The sequence below is a fragment of the Haliotis rufescens genome, unplaced genomic scaffold (genome assembly GCF_023055435.1).
Source record: "Haliotis rufescens isolate VD_foot unplaced genomic scaffold, xgHalRufe1.0.p SCAF_3, whole genome shotgun sequence".
In the NCBI taxonomy this organism is placed as follows: Eukaryota; Metazoa; Mollusca; class Gastropoda; order Lepetellida; family Haliotidae; genus Haliotis; species Haliotis rufescens.
In genome coordinates this window covers 16,493,513-16,514,059 of record NW_025964001.1, presented here as the reverse complement: position 1 = coordinate 16,514,059, position 20,547 = coordinate 16,493,513, and the positions used below count along the sequence as shown (strand labels likewise).

The 20,547-nt window shown below is 42.8% G+C and overlaps 1 protein-coding gene across 2 annotated transcripts in view; it reads right to left on the bottom strand.

Annotated features, from left to right (window-relative positions):
- Nucleotides 1-2,755: 2,755 nt before the first annotated feature.
- The window catches only part of LOC124111931, a 113,774-nt gene continuing 95,982 nt past the window's right edge, over nt 2,756-20,547 (bottom strand). The window contains exons 16-23 of one of the 2 annotated variants that reach the window (XM_048403827.1): nt 19,579-19,680; nt 16,567-16,615; nt 16,293-16,410; nt 12,693-12,825; nt 11,793-11,939; nt 10,450-10,584; nt 9,228-9,399; nt 2,756-8,976 (exon numbers count right to left, since the gene is read on the bottom strand). In XM_048403827.1, coding sequence (XP_048259784.1) covers nt 8,762-8,976; nt 9,228-9,399; nt 10,450-10,584; nt 11,793-11,939; nt 12,693-12,825; nt 16,293-16,410; nt 16,567-16,615; nt 19,579-19,680 — 1,071 coding nt within the window. In that variant the 3' untranslated portion in view covers nt 2,756-8,761. Of the gene's footprint in view, nt 8,977-9,227; nt 9,400-10,449; nt 10,664-11,792; nt 11,940-12,692; nt 12,826-16,292; nt 16,411-16,566; nt 16,616-19,578; nt 19,681-20,547 lie in introns of those variants that run through there. The other variant, XM_048403828.1, reaches the window with a different exon arrangement.

Genomic DNA, 20,547 nt, shown 5'->3' with positions numbered 1-20,547 from the left:
ATATGGTCATTTCAGAGACTAGATGTTAGCTTAATCCTCGGGGTCTGATTTCAACTGTTTATGGATCTGCTAGAGGAAATCCCTAGTAGCTAGTGACCATTTTGTTTGAAGTGATAAGCAGCTGGCATTTTTTCTGTTGTGTGTGAAACCACCATTGTGTTCCTTGATCCTTAACAAGAAGTTAAGCTTTGTTTTTGCCACATATATTTTTTTTAAGTTCCTAGTAAATTTGTTTTGACATTTTTTTATTGTTGTCTTTTTACACAGTTTGCACAGCTTCTTCTTCCACATATTGCTTGCCGCCTTTTCTCAGTTTAGGAAGGAGACAGCGTTTGTGATACAGGGCTCCAGCTAACTTTTTGAGCAATTGAGTATTTTACTCTAAGGTTTCTATTTTAATTGGGTTATTTCATTTTTCATTGGGTAACCAATATTTTTTCACTCACCTATTCAACATTCTATTGGGTTTTCCCCCCAGATTAGTGAACATTTTAAGATTTAAAAAAAATGAAAATAATGTTTTAGATGTTTATAACTGTTCGAAATATATAGGCTTGACTCGGAAAGTAAATTAGCTGGTAATTGTGTTACGGAAATTAGCTCCGTTCATTGGGTATTTACGAGTGCTGTTTTCATACATTTGAGTTTTTCATTTAATGCATGTGTTTCTGTACGCAAGTTAATTGAAAGTAATTGTGTTTTGACAATTTTGGGGGGTATTTTACTCAAATACGCTGTGTATCTGTAGATCTGTGATACGAGAGGAAACCTTTACAGCCCCAACCAGGGCCTTCATGGAAAATGATCGCACCATTAACAACTTTCCGAGTAGGAGAAAGACAACCTAGTTCAGAGGACTTGCACCTCCCTATGACATAAGTGAAACAAATAAAGAGTATTATCCTTTTCATGTTTTATTTTACCAATTAAATCACCATACATATCACATCCAAGTACAACAATACAGGGGAAGAAAAGCTCTTGTAGGTATTGTTCATACCTATAAAAAAAGTACATCACAATAAAAAGAGAAATATTCATGTTATAACTGCTTCTTGCCAGAAAAAACAACTTTCCATGGGAATTTATTCAGGCAAAACAAACATACAGAAAACATTCAAACAAAACCAATGTAACACAAACATGACATTATATATGACAATGGAATGTACAACATACCCATTTAAACAAAACATTGACAAAGCTGATCGTTGAGGAAGATAAAGAGAACACAATCATGGTTGTAAAACAATGATGCAGATGTAAATCACACTGTTTATCACCAGATGCACACACGTTCAAATGCAGATGTCATGTTGAGTCATGACTAGATTACCCAACAGAGATCTACACACACATTAATATGTACATGTGGTCTTGATGAGAAGTCTGTAAGAGAATAGGAATCAAATGCAAGTCTGCAATATTTCAATTACATGTACATGTATAAATATCATGGCATCCATGGCCAGGCAAACCACTCAAAGCTGTGGTTTATCCTGAGAAGACTGGGACTAGACGTGTGTAGATTGATCCAACTGTCAATTGTCTATGACCAGGGCCCACTTGCACAAAGCGATCTTAGCGCTAAGACTATTGTAAGCCTATGTTAAAGTATGGGAGTTACGATCATCTTAGCGCTAAGGTCGCTTTGTGCAAGTGGGCCCAGATGGCCGCACACTGATGACAAGTATCAAAAACATCCATAATTCCATAAAAATACTGTATTTGCTGTTTTAAGCGCTACTCCTATAAGCTCCCCTGACTAACTTCTACATCAATCTGTGTCACTGTTTTAAGCGCTACTCCTATAAGCTCCCCTTACTAACTTCAACATAAATCTGTATTCGCTGTTTTAAGCCCTGCTCTTATAAGCTCCCCTAACTAACTTCAACATAAATCTGTATTCGCTGTTTTAAGCCCTGCTCTTATAAGCTCCCCTAACTAACTTCTACAACTAACTTCTACATAAATCTGTATTCGCTGTTTTACGCCCTGCTCTTATAAGCTCCCCTTACTAACTTCTACATAAATCTGTATTCGCTGTTTTAAGCCCTGCTCTTATAAGCTCCCCTAACTAACTTCTACAACTAACTTCTACATAAATCTGTATTCGCTGTTTTAAGCCCTGCTCCTATAAGCTCCCCTAACTAACTTCAACATAAATCTGTATTCGCTGTTATAAGCCCTGCTCTTATAAGCTCCCCTAACTAACTTCTACAACTAACTTCTACATAAATCTGTATTCGCTGTTTTACGCCCTGCTCCTATAAGCTCCCCTAACTAACTTCAACATAAATCTGTATTCGCTGTTTTAAGCCCTGCTCCTATAAGCTCCCCTAACTAACTTCAACATAAATCTGTATTCGCTGTTTTAAGCCCTGCTCTTATAAGCTCCCCTAACTAACTTCTACATAAATCTGTATTCGCTGTTTTACGCCCTGCTCCTATAAGCTCCCCTAACTAACTTCAACATAAATCTGTATTCGCTGTTTTAAGCCCTGCTCTTATAAGCTCCCCTAACTAACTTCTACAACTAACTTCTACATAAATCTGTATTTGCTGTTTTAAGCCCTGCTCCTATAAGCTCCCCTTACTAACTTCAACATAAATCTGTATTCGCTGTTTTACGCCCTGCTCCTATAAGCTCCCCCGACTAACTTCAACATAAATCTGTATTTGCTGTTTTACGCCCTGCTCCTATAAGCTCCCCTAACTAACTTCAACATAAATCTGTATTTGCTGTTTTAAGCCCTGCTCCTATAAGCTCCCCCGACTAACTTCTATATAAATCATTTTTGCTGTTTGAAGCCCTGCTCCTATAAGCTCCCCTAACTAACTTAAACATAAATCTGTATTTGCTGTTTTAAGCCCTGCTCCTATAAGCTCCCCCGACTAACTTCTACATAAATCTCTGATTAATCTTTGTTCTGTTTCTGAAAATTTACACAACAATCCATATTAACTTTAGTTTATTACACATTGTTGAAAGAAAATTGCAGAGTAGAAGGGGTATAATAACCAAGTGACGTTTTAGTTTTATAGACGTTTGAAGGAAGTTTGTTCACTACTGCTCGATCTCTGAAAAGAACTTAACTTGTGTATCATTTTAATAATGCCCAGGGTGCTTTCAATGGCAAATATGGTACTGCTTATCATTTACCTTTCCGTTCATTTTAATTGAAAAACCCCCACCTTTCTTGAAGAGACGTGGGTATTCATGCAGAAAACGTCAAGTTCGTAATTATATCACACACCTCACTTGCTTAGCATCCTCCCAAACTGCAGAATCTTAGACTTCAAGAACATATAGGCCTGTCATCATGCTGAATAATGCCAGTAATTCTACACTGAAAGCTATCTCAATACTAAATCCCCTTGAATCATCATGTGACCTAGGACACATTAAACCTTGTGTTAAATGTTATTCAGTACTGATGTGTGATTTTTCTGAACAAAGATATTCATGAAATATTTTGAATATGTTTCTGTTTGTTGTTAAAAGCCGCACTCAGCAATATTCCAGCTATATGACGACAGTCTGTAAATAATCAGGTCTGGACAGGACAATCCAGCGATGAGCATCGAACCGCGCAATTGGGATCGATGACATGCATCAACCAAGTAAGCGAGCCTGACCACCCAATCCCATTAGTTGCCTCTTACGTTTTTTTCCGACAGTATGTGGGCAAACAACACGATTTTGACTGAACAAAGAGTGTCTGTGTGAGTGAGTGAGTGAATGTTTTCTCACTCTGCACTCCTATTCCCGTGTTTTTACAATGACCTGCAAATAATCATGTCTGGACCAGACAAACCAGTAGTTGATATTATAAACAACATCCCATTTCGCCAGGAACATGATAACCCGTGTACTACCATCCTCCCACATGCCCCATCTTAGGACAAGCAATAGCGCAGGGGGCCTATGTGTCTCAACTTTAAAGTATATTACTGGTACATCAACACAGTGACAGTGCCAACAAGTCCAAAAGAAGCACTGAAGGTAATTTCAACACCAACTATAAGTATATTACTGGTACATCAACACAGTGACAGTGCCAACAAGTCCAAAAGAAGCACTGAAGGTAATTTCAACACCAACTATAAGTCTTATCTTACTAGTCTGAAAAAGGCCAAATCTTTCTAGAATTTCTTTTCCTAAATTTTCTAGGTCATTATGATAAGAAATAGGAACAAACTTCATAAAGAATATTGTCAGGGTTGATTTGAGATCAACCACAAAGAAAAGTTGATGTTCAGTAATAACCTTTGAATTTCTTAGATAAACTGGGTCAGACAATCTTTAATGTTCAAAACAGCAAAACCTACTTTCCGAAACCTAGATAAACAGTCTTCAGAGATGATGTTCATAATAGAGTAAAGGAGTGCATGAGTATGATACAGCTATGTGATACAGATCTAATGTAGGTTATATAATATACATGTGTATATATCACCATTATAACACATCATCTCTGTGACAACAATGTACACAACTTACCAAAGTATCACAGACAGATCTAGGCACAAATGGCACACTACAAGAGATTACAGACACCAACTAACATGACATTCAATCAACATGGCCAGCCTTTACTGTGCATGTATGTTAATAACACAAAGATCAGGATAAACATGAGCTGTTTACAATGAGACTCATATTTATTTATTTTTTATTTACAAATATTTCCCCCGAAATAGATCAGGAATATAATTATGGGGGAAAAATGAATTCTTATTTGAGACCTGAAAGGTTTAAAAATGAACAATTATTTCAAGTTATTTTTATATTTAAAAACTCAAAGTTGGGAACATTAGTAAATATTGTTCTTATCTGGAAACCAAGATATAAATCTGATACCTGTCTTTGATATCCACAGACCTCTCACTTTTCCCCAACTAAACCTTTCTTTCACGTCTTCCACATTGTTTCAACATTTCCAAAGTGTATATATATCTCATCAAAGTATCCCTATCAATCTCATGAGATAATTTCCACAACTCAGTTGTCTGGATATCTCCTTGTAACTTGTGATCTATGGCAGATCAAGAGTGGGTTTCATGGGCTTTGACCCACCCCTCTGATAATGTCCCACCTCTGAAAAATCCTGGATCCGCCTCTCTATACACTTGGGCTCTACACACCTGCACATAGTAATATTAAACTCAACAATATCATACATGATATACTGATGTATTGGTTTTGTTCTGAATTAACACAAATAAAATGCCAATAAAAATGTTTTAGGTAGAAAAATCATCCTGTTATCCAGTTTATCAAAATCATAATATATTCACGCAATTTTATTCTGAATTAGCGTATTGCAATACATATAAACAAAACATCATGTTTATGAACCTCCCGACTTTGTCTTAGGCTGACTATATACACTCATGGAATCTCTTTCTAGTCATATGACAAGTTTTGAGTTGCTCTGTTTTTGTTCATTAGCAGTTGAGCATTTGAGCAATGACTTTATATAATGATGGAAATTTATTGGACGGATTTATCGAAAATAAACAGACAGCTATTGTAAGAGATTCACTTCGGTTATATATTCATCATGCATCCAGTCTTTTACATTCACCTGTAAATACTATTTGCATAGTAACTACACTGCAGCAGTAAAGCCTGATAACTATATCAAATATGAGGAATATCTCAACGTCAACTTCATTGGCTAAGTTCTGAAACAAGGAAGATATGATTCATAACGTCAACCTATAATCTAACATTCAGACACTCATGGGCAAATCATGGGACAGAAGTGCTTAGATTTATCTACCACATGACTAGACATAAATGTCCCGTTTTAACACGAACACTTTGAAGGTGCTTTGATTCAAGGTAAATAGGAAGTCTACAGGATCATGGTCCAGTCTATATTAAACGCTTATCCACACTTTACAGCTTGATAAAATAAACAAGGAAATAATACTTGGAAGGAATGCTGTGTTCTGCTTATTGGAGCTTCTTGAAGAATATCTGTAGGAGTTGAGTCGGGTTAAAAGCCATATAATATCTATCGGTATTTAACCATGGTAAAACTTACCGGTATTTGTTTTTCATACGTTTAACAGCAGCAGTAGAAGATGATAAAATGTTAAATTGTCATTCCGACCACCTCCAATGAATTTTAGGCCAAATAACAGAATAGTTTACACACATTAAACTGATGAACAACAATGATCACCATGGTCTTCAACCATGAAATGTGGTGATGTCAGCTTCATACTTGTGGTAGCCATGGTAACTACAACATTATCAACAGAATCTGTACATGACTGTGGTGTGTACAATACTAAACTGTGAGGCAAAAACATAAAATAGTAAACTTTTTATCCCTCACCATCTTTTTCTGTCGTATCACTGGGCCCCTTCCTCAAAGTAAAGATGATCAGAACTCCCATACTTTAACATATGCTTATGATAGTCGTAGCACTAAGATCGCACTATGGAACCGGGCCCAGTAATATGCACCAGTGGACTCGTATTACCAGACAAACACCTGGAAACTATACACTGTATTCTTACTGCTCACACAGCACTATGGTTGTTGAGGGTTATAGGGATTTGATTATCACTGGTTTCACAGTACATACAGGGACCTTGCAGGGGTGTCAACACCTTAAGTGAGCCCTTGTTTTACCCCCCAAATCTCAAACAACCAAACTTAATCCCAAAGTACCAATTAATAACAACATACAAAATGTTTGATTTTGAACGATGTTCAAACATAATAGACCACAGGCATTACATTACATGTTCAAATGAACACCACGGGTAAATGACCATTTGAGCTGAACCTGTTCTCAACAGGTAATTTTTATGGTATTTGAAAAACACATTTTCAGAGCAGAAAAAGTGACATTTTTCACATATTTGGCAGTTGACAAAAAAGATGGGTTGACTTCACCATATTGTATTCTGCCATAGGTATACAATGGCATTAAGTACTAGTTGTGATATGCGAAGACAAGAAATCAAAAGATGGAAGCAAATCACTGTGGTTTTATCATAAAGAAAACAAAAAATTCTGCAAATGTAAAATATCTAAAAGTCTGGTCCCAATTGTAAAAATACTCTCTAAAATCAGTGGAATGAAACAAATATATAAATGCAATTGAAGGCAACATCAACAAGTGCTTGATAAGGAAAACACTGTACTTGTTCACAGGACTCATATTACAAGATGAACACCTGGTCAACTTCTGACATAGTACTATGGCTGTAGAGGGTTATAGGGTTAACCACTGGGTTCACAGTATCTCTAATGGTTGACAACAGTGCTGTGACCCAAAGAAGCACTTGGTATGTGTCTATGTCAACAACACCCTTAGCAGGACATCCTTGGTGCAAGAACAAGTTGGTTTAGTGGATCAATCGAGCTTGACATTAAAGCTTCATTGGTCACACAGGCTGTTTAGCCTTACGTTTCTCTTGTAAACTGTTCAAGAGTTTCCTGTTGACTTCCGCTCAAATACAGCGTGATGTGAATAATAAATAAAGTATTTGAAGACCAGTCTGACTTGATACAGTAGGGCTGTCATGATACTTCTACCTATTTGTATCAATACTTATTGTGATACATGAGCCACAAAAGTATGTATCATGATACATAAATTTCACATTTGATTTTATGTTCATGTGGCTATGCCTAATAAGAATTTGTTCCAATCAAAGAGTGCATATTTAACTCGCATGACTAGTTAATTTAGGCGAATATTATTTGTATCATCCAATCAGATTTAGCAAATAAGGAGGAGGAGGAGTTATCCATCTGAAACTTAATTTTCAAAATTGATACAGGATCAAAATATGAATCAATATGTGTATCACATTGTCATTAACATTTGCGATTCATCAATACATCAGTGAATCATAACAGCCCTAAGAGACAGTCTTACATAATCCCACAGCTTAGCAATAGAGTCGTGTCACCATGGAAACTAGATCAGGTTCGGATTGGACGGGTTCTAGATGTGTTTTCTAGGTGAGTTTCTTAAACTGTTTTTGTGATAGGGTAACAATGGTTCTGCTAGCAAATTCAGATTTGCTTAAGTTGAATGTTTGTATGAATTGAACACTACTGAAGCAGATGGCTGCTTCCGCCTGGGATGAGATCCTAAGTACACGTGCTGGTCTCTTTAAATCGGTGGCGAGATCCAACTGTTTACTTCTGATGTGGTTCTCATGTCTCAATAAAAAAGTTGGAAGCTCAGAAAATATGTGGTGGTGAATAAATTGAAAATAAATATGTTCAGACTCACTGTTTTTGGTGGATGGGAAGAATTTGGAGCTATCTTGGTGTCAGGAAATGTGTAATGTACCTTTCTGGAGTCAAATTTGCTAAGCATATAACACTGTGGATGATTCCGTCTGTATCCCAGATCAACCCAGTTGACTGTCAGTTGACTTGGTCTCATGCAGATGTCTTACATAGTTGAGTGATTAAAATATACTTGCTAAATACATTCCATTAATACTCTTGTTTGTAACATAAAGTTGATTGATAGGGTGAGGTGAACATTTTCAAATCATTTCATAAAATTAAACTGTACAAACCAAAATATTTGGTATGTCAATTCATTTGAACCACAGCATCTTTAGGCTCTATTTGACAATTCCAGTGGTGAGAAATACCAATAGTTGACTAGGTTACTGAGCTGAACCAAATTTATCTGAGTACAAGAGTAATGCTGTTATTCCTAACCCGATGTTGAGATGCACTACGCTGCAGTACAGTACTGTTCTGCGCTAGAATCGTTCAAACAGTGCTAAGTTCCCACTCTTCTTCTGGTTGACTCTCCGATCCCACATCACGAACAGTCCCAGCAGAATCAACCCTACAATGATGCCCCCGAAGGCTGAGCCAATGGGGTTGGGTGGTACGAACTTTGACAGCTTTTGTTTCCTCCAAATGTCGTACAGTGAAACTCCACAGTCATCCAGATCTGCCGTTTGTGGGGCCACTGAAACAGGAAGATTTTAACATCTATAGTCTCTTCTTATGACAAGCATGGCTACTGGACACTAGGCCTGCACCCCTCAGGGTCAAGTGTATAGGATCAATCGAGTACAAGTTTATTTGCAACACTTCATGCTTTTGGTTCAAGCATACAATCATTGTAACCTTGGTATCTTTAGCCTAAAATTATGACCTATTTTCTAGATCATAAAATTTGGAAAGCTCAGGCCCATTAATAATTTTTTCAACACCTACCTCCTTGTACCACAGTGACCATGACCTTCACTGGGGGCGTGGCATTACAGTCCAGCTGAGATGCAAAGTACAATCGGCCAGCCTTCCTGAGCGGGTGCAGGTGATGCGTTGTGTTCTCAGCCGGCCCCTCCAGCATCGTGGCATCGCTGAAGTTGCAGCTGCTGTAGGCGGCCTGGAACACCAAACAATACTCAGCTACTGGTTTTGAAATTGCAGAGTTCAAAGTGTCAGTGTCTCTAGTATGTTTTGGCTTGTAACTGATCTCTGGTCTTCAATGATTGCCTCAAGCATGATGGACAATGTGTCCTTGTCATAACCATAATGTTAGCATGGAAAGATCTAGGGTGTTTCTTGATCAAAAGTAAGAGGAAAAGATCTTGAGAACCCATGACCCCTGTTAACTTCACCTCTATACATGATGTGTACATGTATCATTCATCCTGCACAAACTAAAAGGTGGTACTTGTTGTTACCCTGTCTGACGTTCAGCATTAAGGGGTTAAAACAAGGACTGGTTGGCTCGGAGTCAGTATACTGTGTCTGACGGGTATTCATTTTGAACCGTGGCATGGTTTCTCAGTGGGCTAGCACTATAAATCGGCATCAGTCCGGACTAGTTCAAGCAGCCACACACACACATGTGCATGCACGTTGCTTTATAAGTGCAATAATCTTGGATGCGTCATTAAACCCAATTTCACCCCACCTGTACCAACTATGAGCACTGAATAACACACTGCTAGTTTCTGAGATCGAGTGGCATTTAGAAGTTGGTGTGATGAACCAGGACAAGTTCTAAATATCTTCTTTTTACAACTGAGGCATTTTTTGGAGTAGATTGCAAGCTTACAGCCCAGAGTGAAGTTACAAGCTATCCGTGTTACATATTCTGGGATCAAACATGCAGATACTTTGTGAAACACTTTATATATTTCAGCATTTGAAAAGTGTGATTACTTACTTGAAAACATGTGTTATATAGTAAATTTAAGAAATGTGTGAAATAAAGAGACAGCAATGGAAATAAATGATTCTGAAACAAAGTAAATACTCAACCTTATTTCAACCTGGTGGCATATTAAGATTGGCATCAAATTGATTTCAATTTCCATACTATAAGCATGAGTTCCACATGGCCTAGATGTTACATGACTTGCAAACATTGTTAGTTACAAATAGAATGGCACATTCTGTGTGGAGCATTGTCAGCACACCAACCTACTTTGGATGCCATGAGGTAGACGGAGTGGTTGGAGGCGTATTTGAAGATGAGTCTGTCTCCGACAAGAGCATACACGCTGGGCAAATCTTTGTCCCCGACAGACCAGAAGTGGTCACTTTCACCAATGAAGAAGTCCTGAAAGAAGTGTTTTCTAAGTTGAAAGACCATATCTGAGTCACACACAATGGCTGGAAGATGAAAAGTACCAGGGTACCTGAAAACATCACAATGGAATTCTGCATACATCACAATGGAATTCTGCATACAACACAATGAAATTCTGCATACATCACAATGGAATTCTGCATACAACACAATGGAATTCTGCATACATCACAATGGAATTCTGCATACAACACAATGGAATTCTGCATACAACACAATGGAATTCTGCATATCACCAGTCTAGTAACTAAAGGTATATGTTGAGCAACTCTATCTCTCAAAACATTTCATTTATTGGAATAAACATTGAAGTATCCTGAACCTTGATTACTCAAACCCCACCAGATTGACTCAAGGGCTTGACTGCAGTGTCAACAAATAGCAAGTAATTTGTCATGGTATCAGGTTTTGTTGAGAATTCAATGATATTATGAGTTGAGTACCTTGCACTAAGACCCATGGGTAGGAAGAGAACACAAAGCAAACATAGGAATATGATGTTAACCTACCGTATTTGACATAATAAGCGCCCGGCTCTAATAAGCGCCAACGGCGATATTTGCTAATATACAGGCTAGTGAACAATCCCAATTAAAACCCCTTCCGATTGATCAATGTACACAAGACTTATTTATTCGCGTATAATATGCACTCGTGTGTTATATGCACCCTTAATTATGGGCAACAATTTCTGACAACAGATTGCAATACTGTGACTTTCAGCCCCCTTTTGATTTGCAGGAACTGGGGGTCAATTTAGAATGTATTCGGGACACCACAGTTTGGTAAGTGGGACTCAAATAAAATTATATTTTGTATGCAGATTCAACACTTAAAAAAATAGTAATGGTGACATACAGATTTCCTTTATATATTTTATCTTTTCAATAGTTTTTCAGTTCTATAACTTTGATTCGCACCCTTTTCTAAGTGCGTGTGAGATTTGTGTTATGTAGTATTCGGGGTTCAGGGGTTAGCAACAAGACTTGGAGTTAAACATTTGTTGATATTCAGGATTCAGGGAAAGGGGCGGTGTGTTGTTCTGCCATCTTCACTACTCGTTACATCTACCATCACTCAGTCCCTTGCAGTCCCTCCTTCATACATAGTTGTAGCTGTAGTGATTAGACAGTTTGTGGAAGAGGTTTCTGGACATTAACCTTGTCCTTGACTCCTACCTTGGGGCTTGTGCACAGATCCCTTGTGATGGTGGGCAGACTAACATTGAAGGGCTTCTTCCCGATGACAGGGCTGTGAATGACAAGCTTGAGGAGACCTGATGCCAGGGCCTGGATCATGGCCTGGGTGGACTCCGGAACCTTACCCTGGCACCACAAAATTTAAAAAGATCAATACTATACAAATAATTACTCTTGACAAGGTCAATATGTCAAAACAAGGACCTGAAGACCCGACCCCTGAGGTGGTCAAGTCAGACTTTAAAGTTTAGGAAGCCTTTCTACCGTCCTCTGTTTCATCACAATAACCTAGCTGCGAACTGTAAAATGTTAGTACCAGACGTCATCTTGTTTTCTAGCAGACGTGTCAATATCAACCACATGACAGGTCAATACTGATCATGTGATGAGTCAATATTCAAGAACAATGTCAGTCACATGATTTGGGGGTCTACATTGAAATGTATCGTTTCGTAACATGGTACGGATTAACCAATGGAATTGCAAGATTCTTAATAGGGGCATAACACAAATTTCAATTTAAGTTTACATAATATACAGCTTTTACATTCGATGAGAGGTCGTCACAGGACTGCGAAACCGACGTTTATAAGTTTATGAACGACACAATTTGACGTTCATACGTTTTTCATGCGACCGTATTCTTGAAACGATGTAAACACTGATGGACTACTTCCACATTCCTGGGGGAACCCCTGGTTGAAAGCTCCCCCGTTCATACAGTTTGGCCCTCACTCTATGAAGGTTCACACCTCAAATGAACTCACACAAAGTGAAAGTCAATTCTTAAATAATATGTGCATTTGATAAATAAACCTAGTAACTAAGCAGTTATCCTCACATGCAGTAGTACTATTCCCGATACTGAGAGTAACTCACATGAGCCTTGTATGCCTTGTCCCTGTCTAATGAAGGATGCAGCTCCAAGGTGATGGAAATGTTCGTTGTCAGGATGGTGAGGTTCGCAGTCACCGAACCCTCAGCTTTCCTGGGGATGTTCTCCACCAGGATACTACAGACAGACAAGCAGTGTGATTAACAGGGAGACCTTAACACAACACACATCAATTACCAGTGGGTCACTGACGTGGAAAGGGACATAGCATTGTACCACAGGGAAGTACCCTGGGTATGGTATTGTCGACATGAGGGCACCAGCTAACACACGAAGGGATCCACATTTCCAGTACAGTGCCTTGATTCAGTGACATTTACCCACTTGTTGCATATTAGTAAAATCTAAACATTTTTTCCATTTGTATACTTATCCTTCATTACTCCTTAATGCATTTACTGCTTACTTTTGACAGATACGAAGCTGTGTGGGATCCAGCTAAACAAAAAAGTTGTTCCAAACAAGTGTGAAGCACGACCTAAGCCACGTGATCAAGGTAGCAATGACGTCACATAAACTTCACATTACTGCTTTTGTCACCTAACAGACATGTCGCTTCAATAAATTGTCCAGCTTTTGGTCTAACCTGTGGTCTCGTTTCATATTCAATATTCGTTTGAGACTATCAAGCAAAGGAAAAGTACTGCCACTGTTATGCATGGTGATTTTTTCTGCAGGACTCTTTCAGCATGTACTGCAAGGCATTCAACCTGTCCAGTACAAAAGCCCTGTTATCCATGGAGGGTAGAATTAACCCTCATCCAGTTTGTATACTTGTATATTGCACACTAATCTACTGATTGTAGTTATTATTATTATTATATAATATTTATGTACAAACACTGTGTCATCAGTCACAAACTTGCACTAAAAAACATCAACCCAGACAAATGTCCCGAGCCCCATGGCGGGGACTATCTTTCCCCCTTCATCCACAAACACTGTGTCACAAGTCACTAACCTGTACTGTAGGACATCCACCCTGTCCAGGACAAACGCCCCGAGTCCCATGGCGGGGACTATCTTCCCCCCTTCATCCACAAACACTGTGTCACAAGTCACTAACCTGTACTGTAGGACATCCACCCTGTCCAGGACAAACGCCCCGAGCCCCATGGCTGGGACTATCTCTGGCCCCTCATCCACAAACACTGTGTCACAAGTCACTAACCTGTACTGTAGGACGTCCACCCTGTCCAGAACAAACGCCCCCAGCCCCGTGACGGGGACAATGTCTGGCCCCTCATCCACAAACACTGTGTCACAAGTCACTAACCTGTACTGTAGGACATCCACCCTGTCCAGGACAAACGCCCCGAGCCCCATGACGGGGACTATCTCTGGCCCCTCATCCACAACCACTGTGTCACAAGTCACTAACCTGTACTGTAGGACGTCCACCCTGTCCAGGACAAACGCCCAAAGCCCCATGGCGGGGACAATGTCTGCCCCCTCATCCACAAACACTGTGTCACAAGCCAATAACCTGTACTGTAGGACGTCCACCCTGTCAAGGACAAACGCCCTGAGCCCCATGACGGGGACTATCTCTGCACCCTCATCCACAAACACTGTGTCACAAGCCAATAACTTGTACTGTAGGACATCCACCCTGTCCAGGACAAACGCCCCGAGCCCCGTGACGGGGACAATGTCTGGCCCCTCATCCACAAACACTGTGTCACAAGTCACTAACCTGTACTGTAGGACGTCCACCCTGTCCAGGACAAACGCCCCGAGTCCCATGGCGGGGACTATCTCTGCCCCCTCATCCACAAACACTGTGTCACAAGTCACTAACCTGTACTGTAGGACGTCCACCCTGTCCAGGACAAACGCCCCGAGTCCCATGGCGGGGACTATCTCTGGCCCCTCATCCACAAACACTGTGTCACAAGTCACTAACCTGTACTGTAGAACGTCCACCCTGTCCAGGACAAACGCCCCGAGCCCCATGGCGGGGACTATCTCTGCCCCCTCATCCACAAACACTGTGTCACAAGTCACTAACCTGTACTGTAGGACATCCACCCTGTCCAGGACAAACGCCTTGAGCCCCATGGCCGGGACTATCTCTGCCCCTTCATCCACAAACACTGTGTCACAAGTCACTAACCTGTACTGTAGGACATCCACCCTGTCCAGGACAAACGCCCCGAGCCCCATGACGGGGACTATCTCTGGCCCCTCATCCACAAACACTGTGTCACAAGTCACTAACCTGTACTGTAGGACGTCCACCCTGTCCAGGACAAACGCCCAAAGCCCCATGGCGGGGACAATGTCTGCCCCCTCATCCACAAACACTGTGTCACAAGCCAATAACCTGTACTGTAGGACGTCCACCCTGTCAAGGACAAACGCCCCGAGCCCCATGACGGGGACAATGTCTGCCCCCTCATCCACAAACACTGTGTCACAAGCCAATAACTTGTACTGTAGGACGTCCAACCTGTCCAGGACAAATGCCCCGAGCCCCATGGCGGGGACTATCTCTGCCCCCTCATCCACAAACACTGTGTCACAAGTCACTAACCTGTACTGTAGGACATCCACCCTGTCCAGGACAAACGCCCCGAGCCCCATGGCGGGGACAATGTCTGGCCCCTCATCCACAAACACTGTGTCACAAGTCACTAACCTGTACTGTAGGACGTCCACCCTGTCCAGGACAAACGCCCTGAGCCCCATGGCGGGGACAATGTCGGACCCTCATCCACAAACACTGTGTCACAAGTCACTAACCTGTACTGTAGGACGTCCACCCTGTCCAGGACAAACGCCCTGAGCCCCATGACGGGGACTATCTCTGCACCCTCATCCACAAACACTGTGTCACAAGTCACTAACCTGTACTGTAGGACATCCACCCTGTCCAGGACAAACGCCCCGAGCCCCGTGACGGGGACAATGTCTGGCCCCTCATCCACAAACACTGTGTCACAAGTCACTAACCTGTACTGTAGGACATCCACCCTGTCCAGGACAAACGCCCTGAGCCCCATGGCGGGGACTATCTCTGGCCCCTCATCCACAAACACTGTGTCACAAGTCACTAACCTGTACTGTAGGACATCCACCCTGTCCAGGACAAACGCCCCGAGCCCCATGACGGGGACAATGTCTGGCCCCTCATCCACAAACACTGTGTCACAAGTCACTAACCTGTACTGTAGGACGTCCACCCTGTCCAGGACAAACGCCCTGAGCCCCATGGCGGGGACAATGTCGGACCCTCATCCACAAACACTGTGTCACAAGTCACTAACCTGTACTGTAGGACGTCCACCCTGTCCAGGACAAACGCCCTGAGCCCCATGACGGGGACTATCTCTGCACCCTCATCCACAAACACTGTGTCACAAGCCACTAACCTGTACTGTAGGACATCCACCCTGTCCAGGACAAACGCCCCGAACCCCATGGCGGGGACTATCTCTGCCCCCTCATCCACAAACACTGTGTCACAAGTCACTAACCTGTACTATAGGACGTCCACCCTGTCCAGGACAAACGCCCCGAGCCCCATGGCGGGGACCATCTCTGCCCCCTCATCCACAAACACTGTGTCACAAGTCACTAACCTGTACTGTAGGACGTCCACCCTGTCCAGGACAAACGCCCCAAGCCCCATGGCGGGGACTATCTCTGCACCCTCATCCACAAACACTGTGTCGATAGGCAGCATGTTCACCAACGGACCTGACAGAGATATAAGTAAGAGAAAGGTGGTGAAAAAAATTGGAAATTAACCTTATCCAACTTTAGTTATTCATTAGAGCTACGTCCAAACTTGAGTAAGTGCATGATGTTTTAGGCCTAGTCAGCACTACTACAGTTTATTTATGCTAGACTTACATGGTGCTCCCTCAAGCTGCGTACAGTACCAGATCCCCGGGGAGCTCAGCTGCAGACAAAAGACAGAAATCATACACAACAGCATAGACAGTGCATGGTACAGGGTCTGTAGAAATATTGGGAGTCACATTTTTGCAAGTGAAGCAATTACGTTGAACAAGATGAGGGAAAATCATAGTATTACAAATCATGCGATTATTTATTAGGTCTGTAAGCACTGATCCACCCATCAGAACACCATTGGTTGAGGGTGCTAAGCACTGATCCACCCAACAGGACACCATTGGTAGGGAGTGCTAAGCACTGATCCACCCAACAGGACACCATTGGTTGAGGGTGCTAAGCACTGATCCACCCAACAGGACACCATTGGTAGGGAGTGCTAAGCACTGATCCACCCAACAGGACACCATTGGTTGGGTCTGTAAGCACTGGTCCACCCAACAGGACACCATTGGTAGGGGGTGCTAAGCACCGATCCACCCAACAGGACACCATTGGTTGGGGGTGCTAAGCACTGATCCACCCAACAGGACACCACTGGTTGGGGTGCTAAGCACTGATCCACCCATCAGGACACCATTGGTTGGGGGTGCTAAGCACTGATCCACCGATCAGGACACCATTGGCGGGGGTTGCTAAGCACTTATCCACCCATCAGGACACCATTGGTTGGGGATGCAAAGCACTGATCCACCCATCAGGACACCATTGGTTGGGGATGCTAAGCACTGATCCACCCAACAGGACGCCATTGGTTGGGGTGCTAAGCACTGATCCACCCAACAGGACACCATTGGTTGGGGATGCTAAGCACTGATCCACCCATCAGGACACCATTGGTTGGGGATGCTAAGCACTGATCCACCCATCAGGACGCCATTGGTTGGGGATGCTAAGCACTGATCCACCCATCAGGACACCATTGGTTGGGGGTGCTGAGCACTGATCCACCCAACAGGACACCACTGGTTGGGGTGCTAAGCACTGATCCACCCATCAGGACACCATTGGTTGGGGGTGCTAAGCACTGATCCACCGATCAGGACACCATTGGCGGGGGTTGCTAAGCACTTATCCACCCATCAGGACACCATTGGTTGGGGATGCAAAGCACTGATCCACCCATCAGGACACCATTGGTTGGGGATGCTAAGCACTGATCCACCCAACAGGACGCCATTGGTTGGGGGTGCTAAGCACTGATCCACCCAACAGGACACCATTGGTTGAGGGTGCTAAGCACTGATCCACCCAACAGGACACCATTGGTAGGGGATGCTAAGCACTGATCCACCCAACAGGACACCATTGGTAGGGGGTGCTAGGCACTGATCCACCCATCAGAACACCATTGGTAGGGGGTGCTAAGCACTGATCCACCCAACAGGACACCATTGGTAGGGGGTGCTAAGCACTGATCCACCCATCAGAACACCATTGGTAGGGGATGCTAAGCACTGATCCACCCATCAGGACACCATTGGTTGGGTCTGTAAGCACTGATCCACCCAACAGGACACCATTGGTATGGGGTGCTAAGCACTGATCCACCCATCAGAACACCATTGGTAGGGGGTGCTAAGCACTGATCCACCCAACAGGACACCATTGGTAGGGGGTGCTAAGCACTGATCCACCCAACAGGACACCATTGGTTGGGGGTGCTAAGCACTGATCCACCCATCAGGACACCATTGGTTGGGGGTGCTAAGCACTGATCCACCCAACAGGACACCATTGGTAGGGGATGCTAAGCACTGATCCACCCATCAGGACACCATTGGTTGGGGGTGCTAAGCACTGATCCACCCAACAGGACACCACTGGTTGGAGAGCTAAGCACTGATCCACCCAACAGGACACGACTGGTTGGAGAGCTAAGTACTGATCCACCCAACAGGACACCATTGGTAGGGGGTGCTAAGCACTGAGCCACCCAACAGGACACCATTGGTAGGGGATGCTAAGCACTGATCCACCCATCAGGACACCATTGGTTGGGGGTGCTAAGCACTGATCCACCCAACAGGACACCATTGGTAGGGGGTGCTAAGCACTGATCCACCCATCAGAACACCATTGGTTGGGTCTGTAAGCACTGATCCACCCAACAGGACACCATTGGTAGGGGGTGCTAAGCACTGATCCACCCAACAGGACACCATTGGTAGGGGGTGCTAAGCACTGATCCACCCAACAGGACACCACTGGTTGGAGAACTAAGCACTGATCCACCCAACAGGACACCACTGGTTGGAGAGCTAAGCACTGATCCACCCAACAGGACACCACTGGTTGGAGAGCTAAGCACTGATCCACCCAACAGGACACCACTGATTGGAGTGCTAAGCACTGATCCACCCAACAGGACACCACTGGTTGGGGTGCTAAGCACTGATCCACCCAACAGGACACCACTGGTTGGAGAGCTAAGCACTGATCCACCCAACAGGACACCACTGGTTGGAGAGCTAAGCACTGATCCACCCAACAGGACACCACTGGTTGGGGTGCTAAGCACTGATCCACCCAACAGGACACCACTGGTTGGGGTGCTAAGCACTGATCCACCCAACAGGACACCACTGGTTGGGGTGCTAAGCACTGATCCACCCAACAGGACACCACTGGTTGGGGTGCTAAGCACTGATCCACCCAACAGGACACCACTGGTTGGGGTGCTAAGCACTGATCCACCTAACAGGACACCACTGGTTGGGGTGCTAAGCACACTCAGCCATGACTATGACCCATATGTTGCGATACCCTAACACATGCATTGTGACAGGGTTGGAAATATATGTTTACTTTCACTTGTCACAAAAAATGAACTGCTACAGAGCTGGCATCTAGGTAATGGTAAAAGACATGGTCAAGACAATGTCACAAGTACTTCTTGTATTTTACCAGTCTGTACCAGTGGACTTATTTTAACTTCTGACCCTGTAAGACCTGGATCACAACCTCGGGGAGCAGCACATTGTGGAAGAGTCAAGCGACTGCACCTACCCTGCCCTCGATGATGTTATCATCAGTTGTCTTGTCCAGGGTTTTCACCTTCACACTGACCCATCCCTTCCAGAGCGCCAGGAGGAACTCACTGCTCAGATCCTGTCAATAATACAATGACATTTGCATACACAATCAATTATGTATATTGTAAAAACATAGTATGTCCTCGTGTTATGGATTTTTGAGCCCTTAAGAAGTATTTTTGGGAGGTTTAACATACACAGACAATGGCCGATATTTGAGTTTTAGTGTTTCGACTGTCACTGACATATCACCAGAGAAAAACACTGGTTTAATAAAATAGTTTCCCATGACTTTATAACAATGTTCTATTTTCCAAAAAAATACCAGGCCTTGGAAACTCAAACAAAAATTCCAAGACTTTTCTCCATACGAACCCTGGTTAATTTGACATATCACAGTGAGTAAGTGAGTGAGTTTGGTTTTACGCCGCTTTTAGCACTATTCCAACAATATCATGGCAGGGGAAACCAGAAATGGGCACAGCACAGAGATGCAAGTATGCCCCAAAGCATTCAAATCTGTAAAGTTACTATGTTGAGTTTACTTGCAACAAAATGTATTTAGCCCACTTTGACAGAGACCAGATATGAAGCTTCCGCTTTATTTTCATTCAATCTTTGAAATTGATAGACAGGACTAAAGTGCAAATTAACCCATTTATGTGCCACTTTCAATGTTTTGAAAGTGATATGTTAACAATGTTATCATCTTCCCATTTCTGAAAGTTGCACCTACCATGGGACTTGCACTTGAAGGGATAAAATACAAACCCTTAGAGGTCACTGTATCAAGAGTTGGTTTGTATCAAAGAGCGTTCATTAAATTTTGTTTCGTATATACTGCAATGATCCCTTTAAATGGAACTGTTTCGATGAGAGACATATCGAAATACTGCGGTGAATTGTCCGTGTGTGCGTCTTTTAATTAATGGGTGAGGGTATT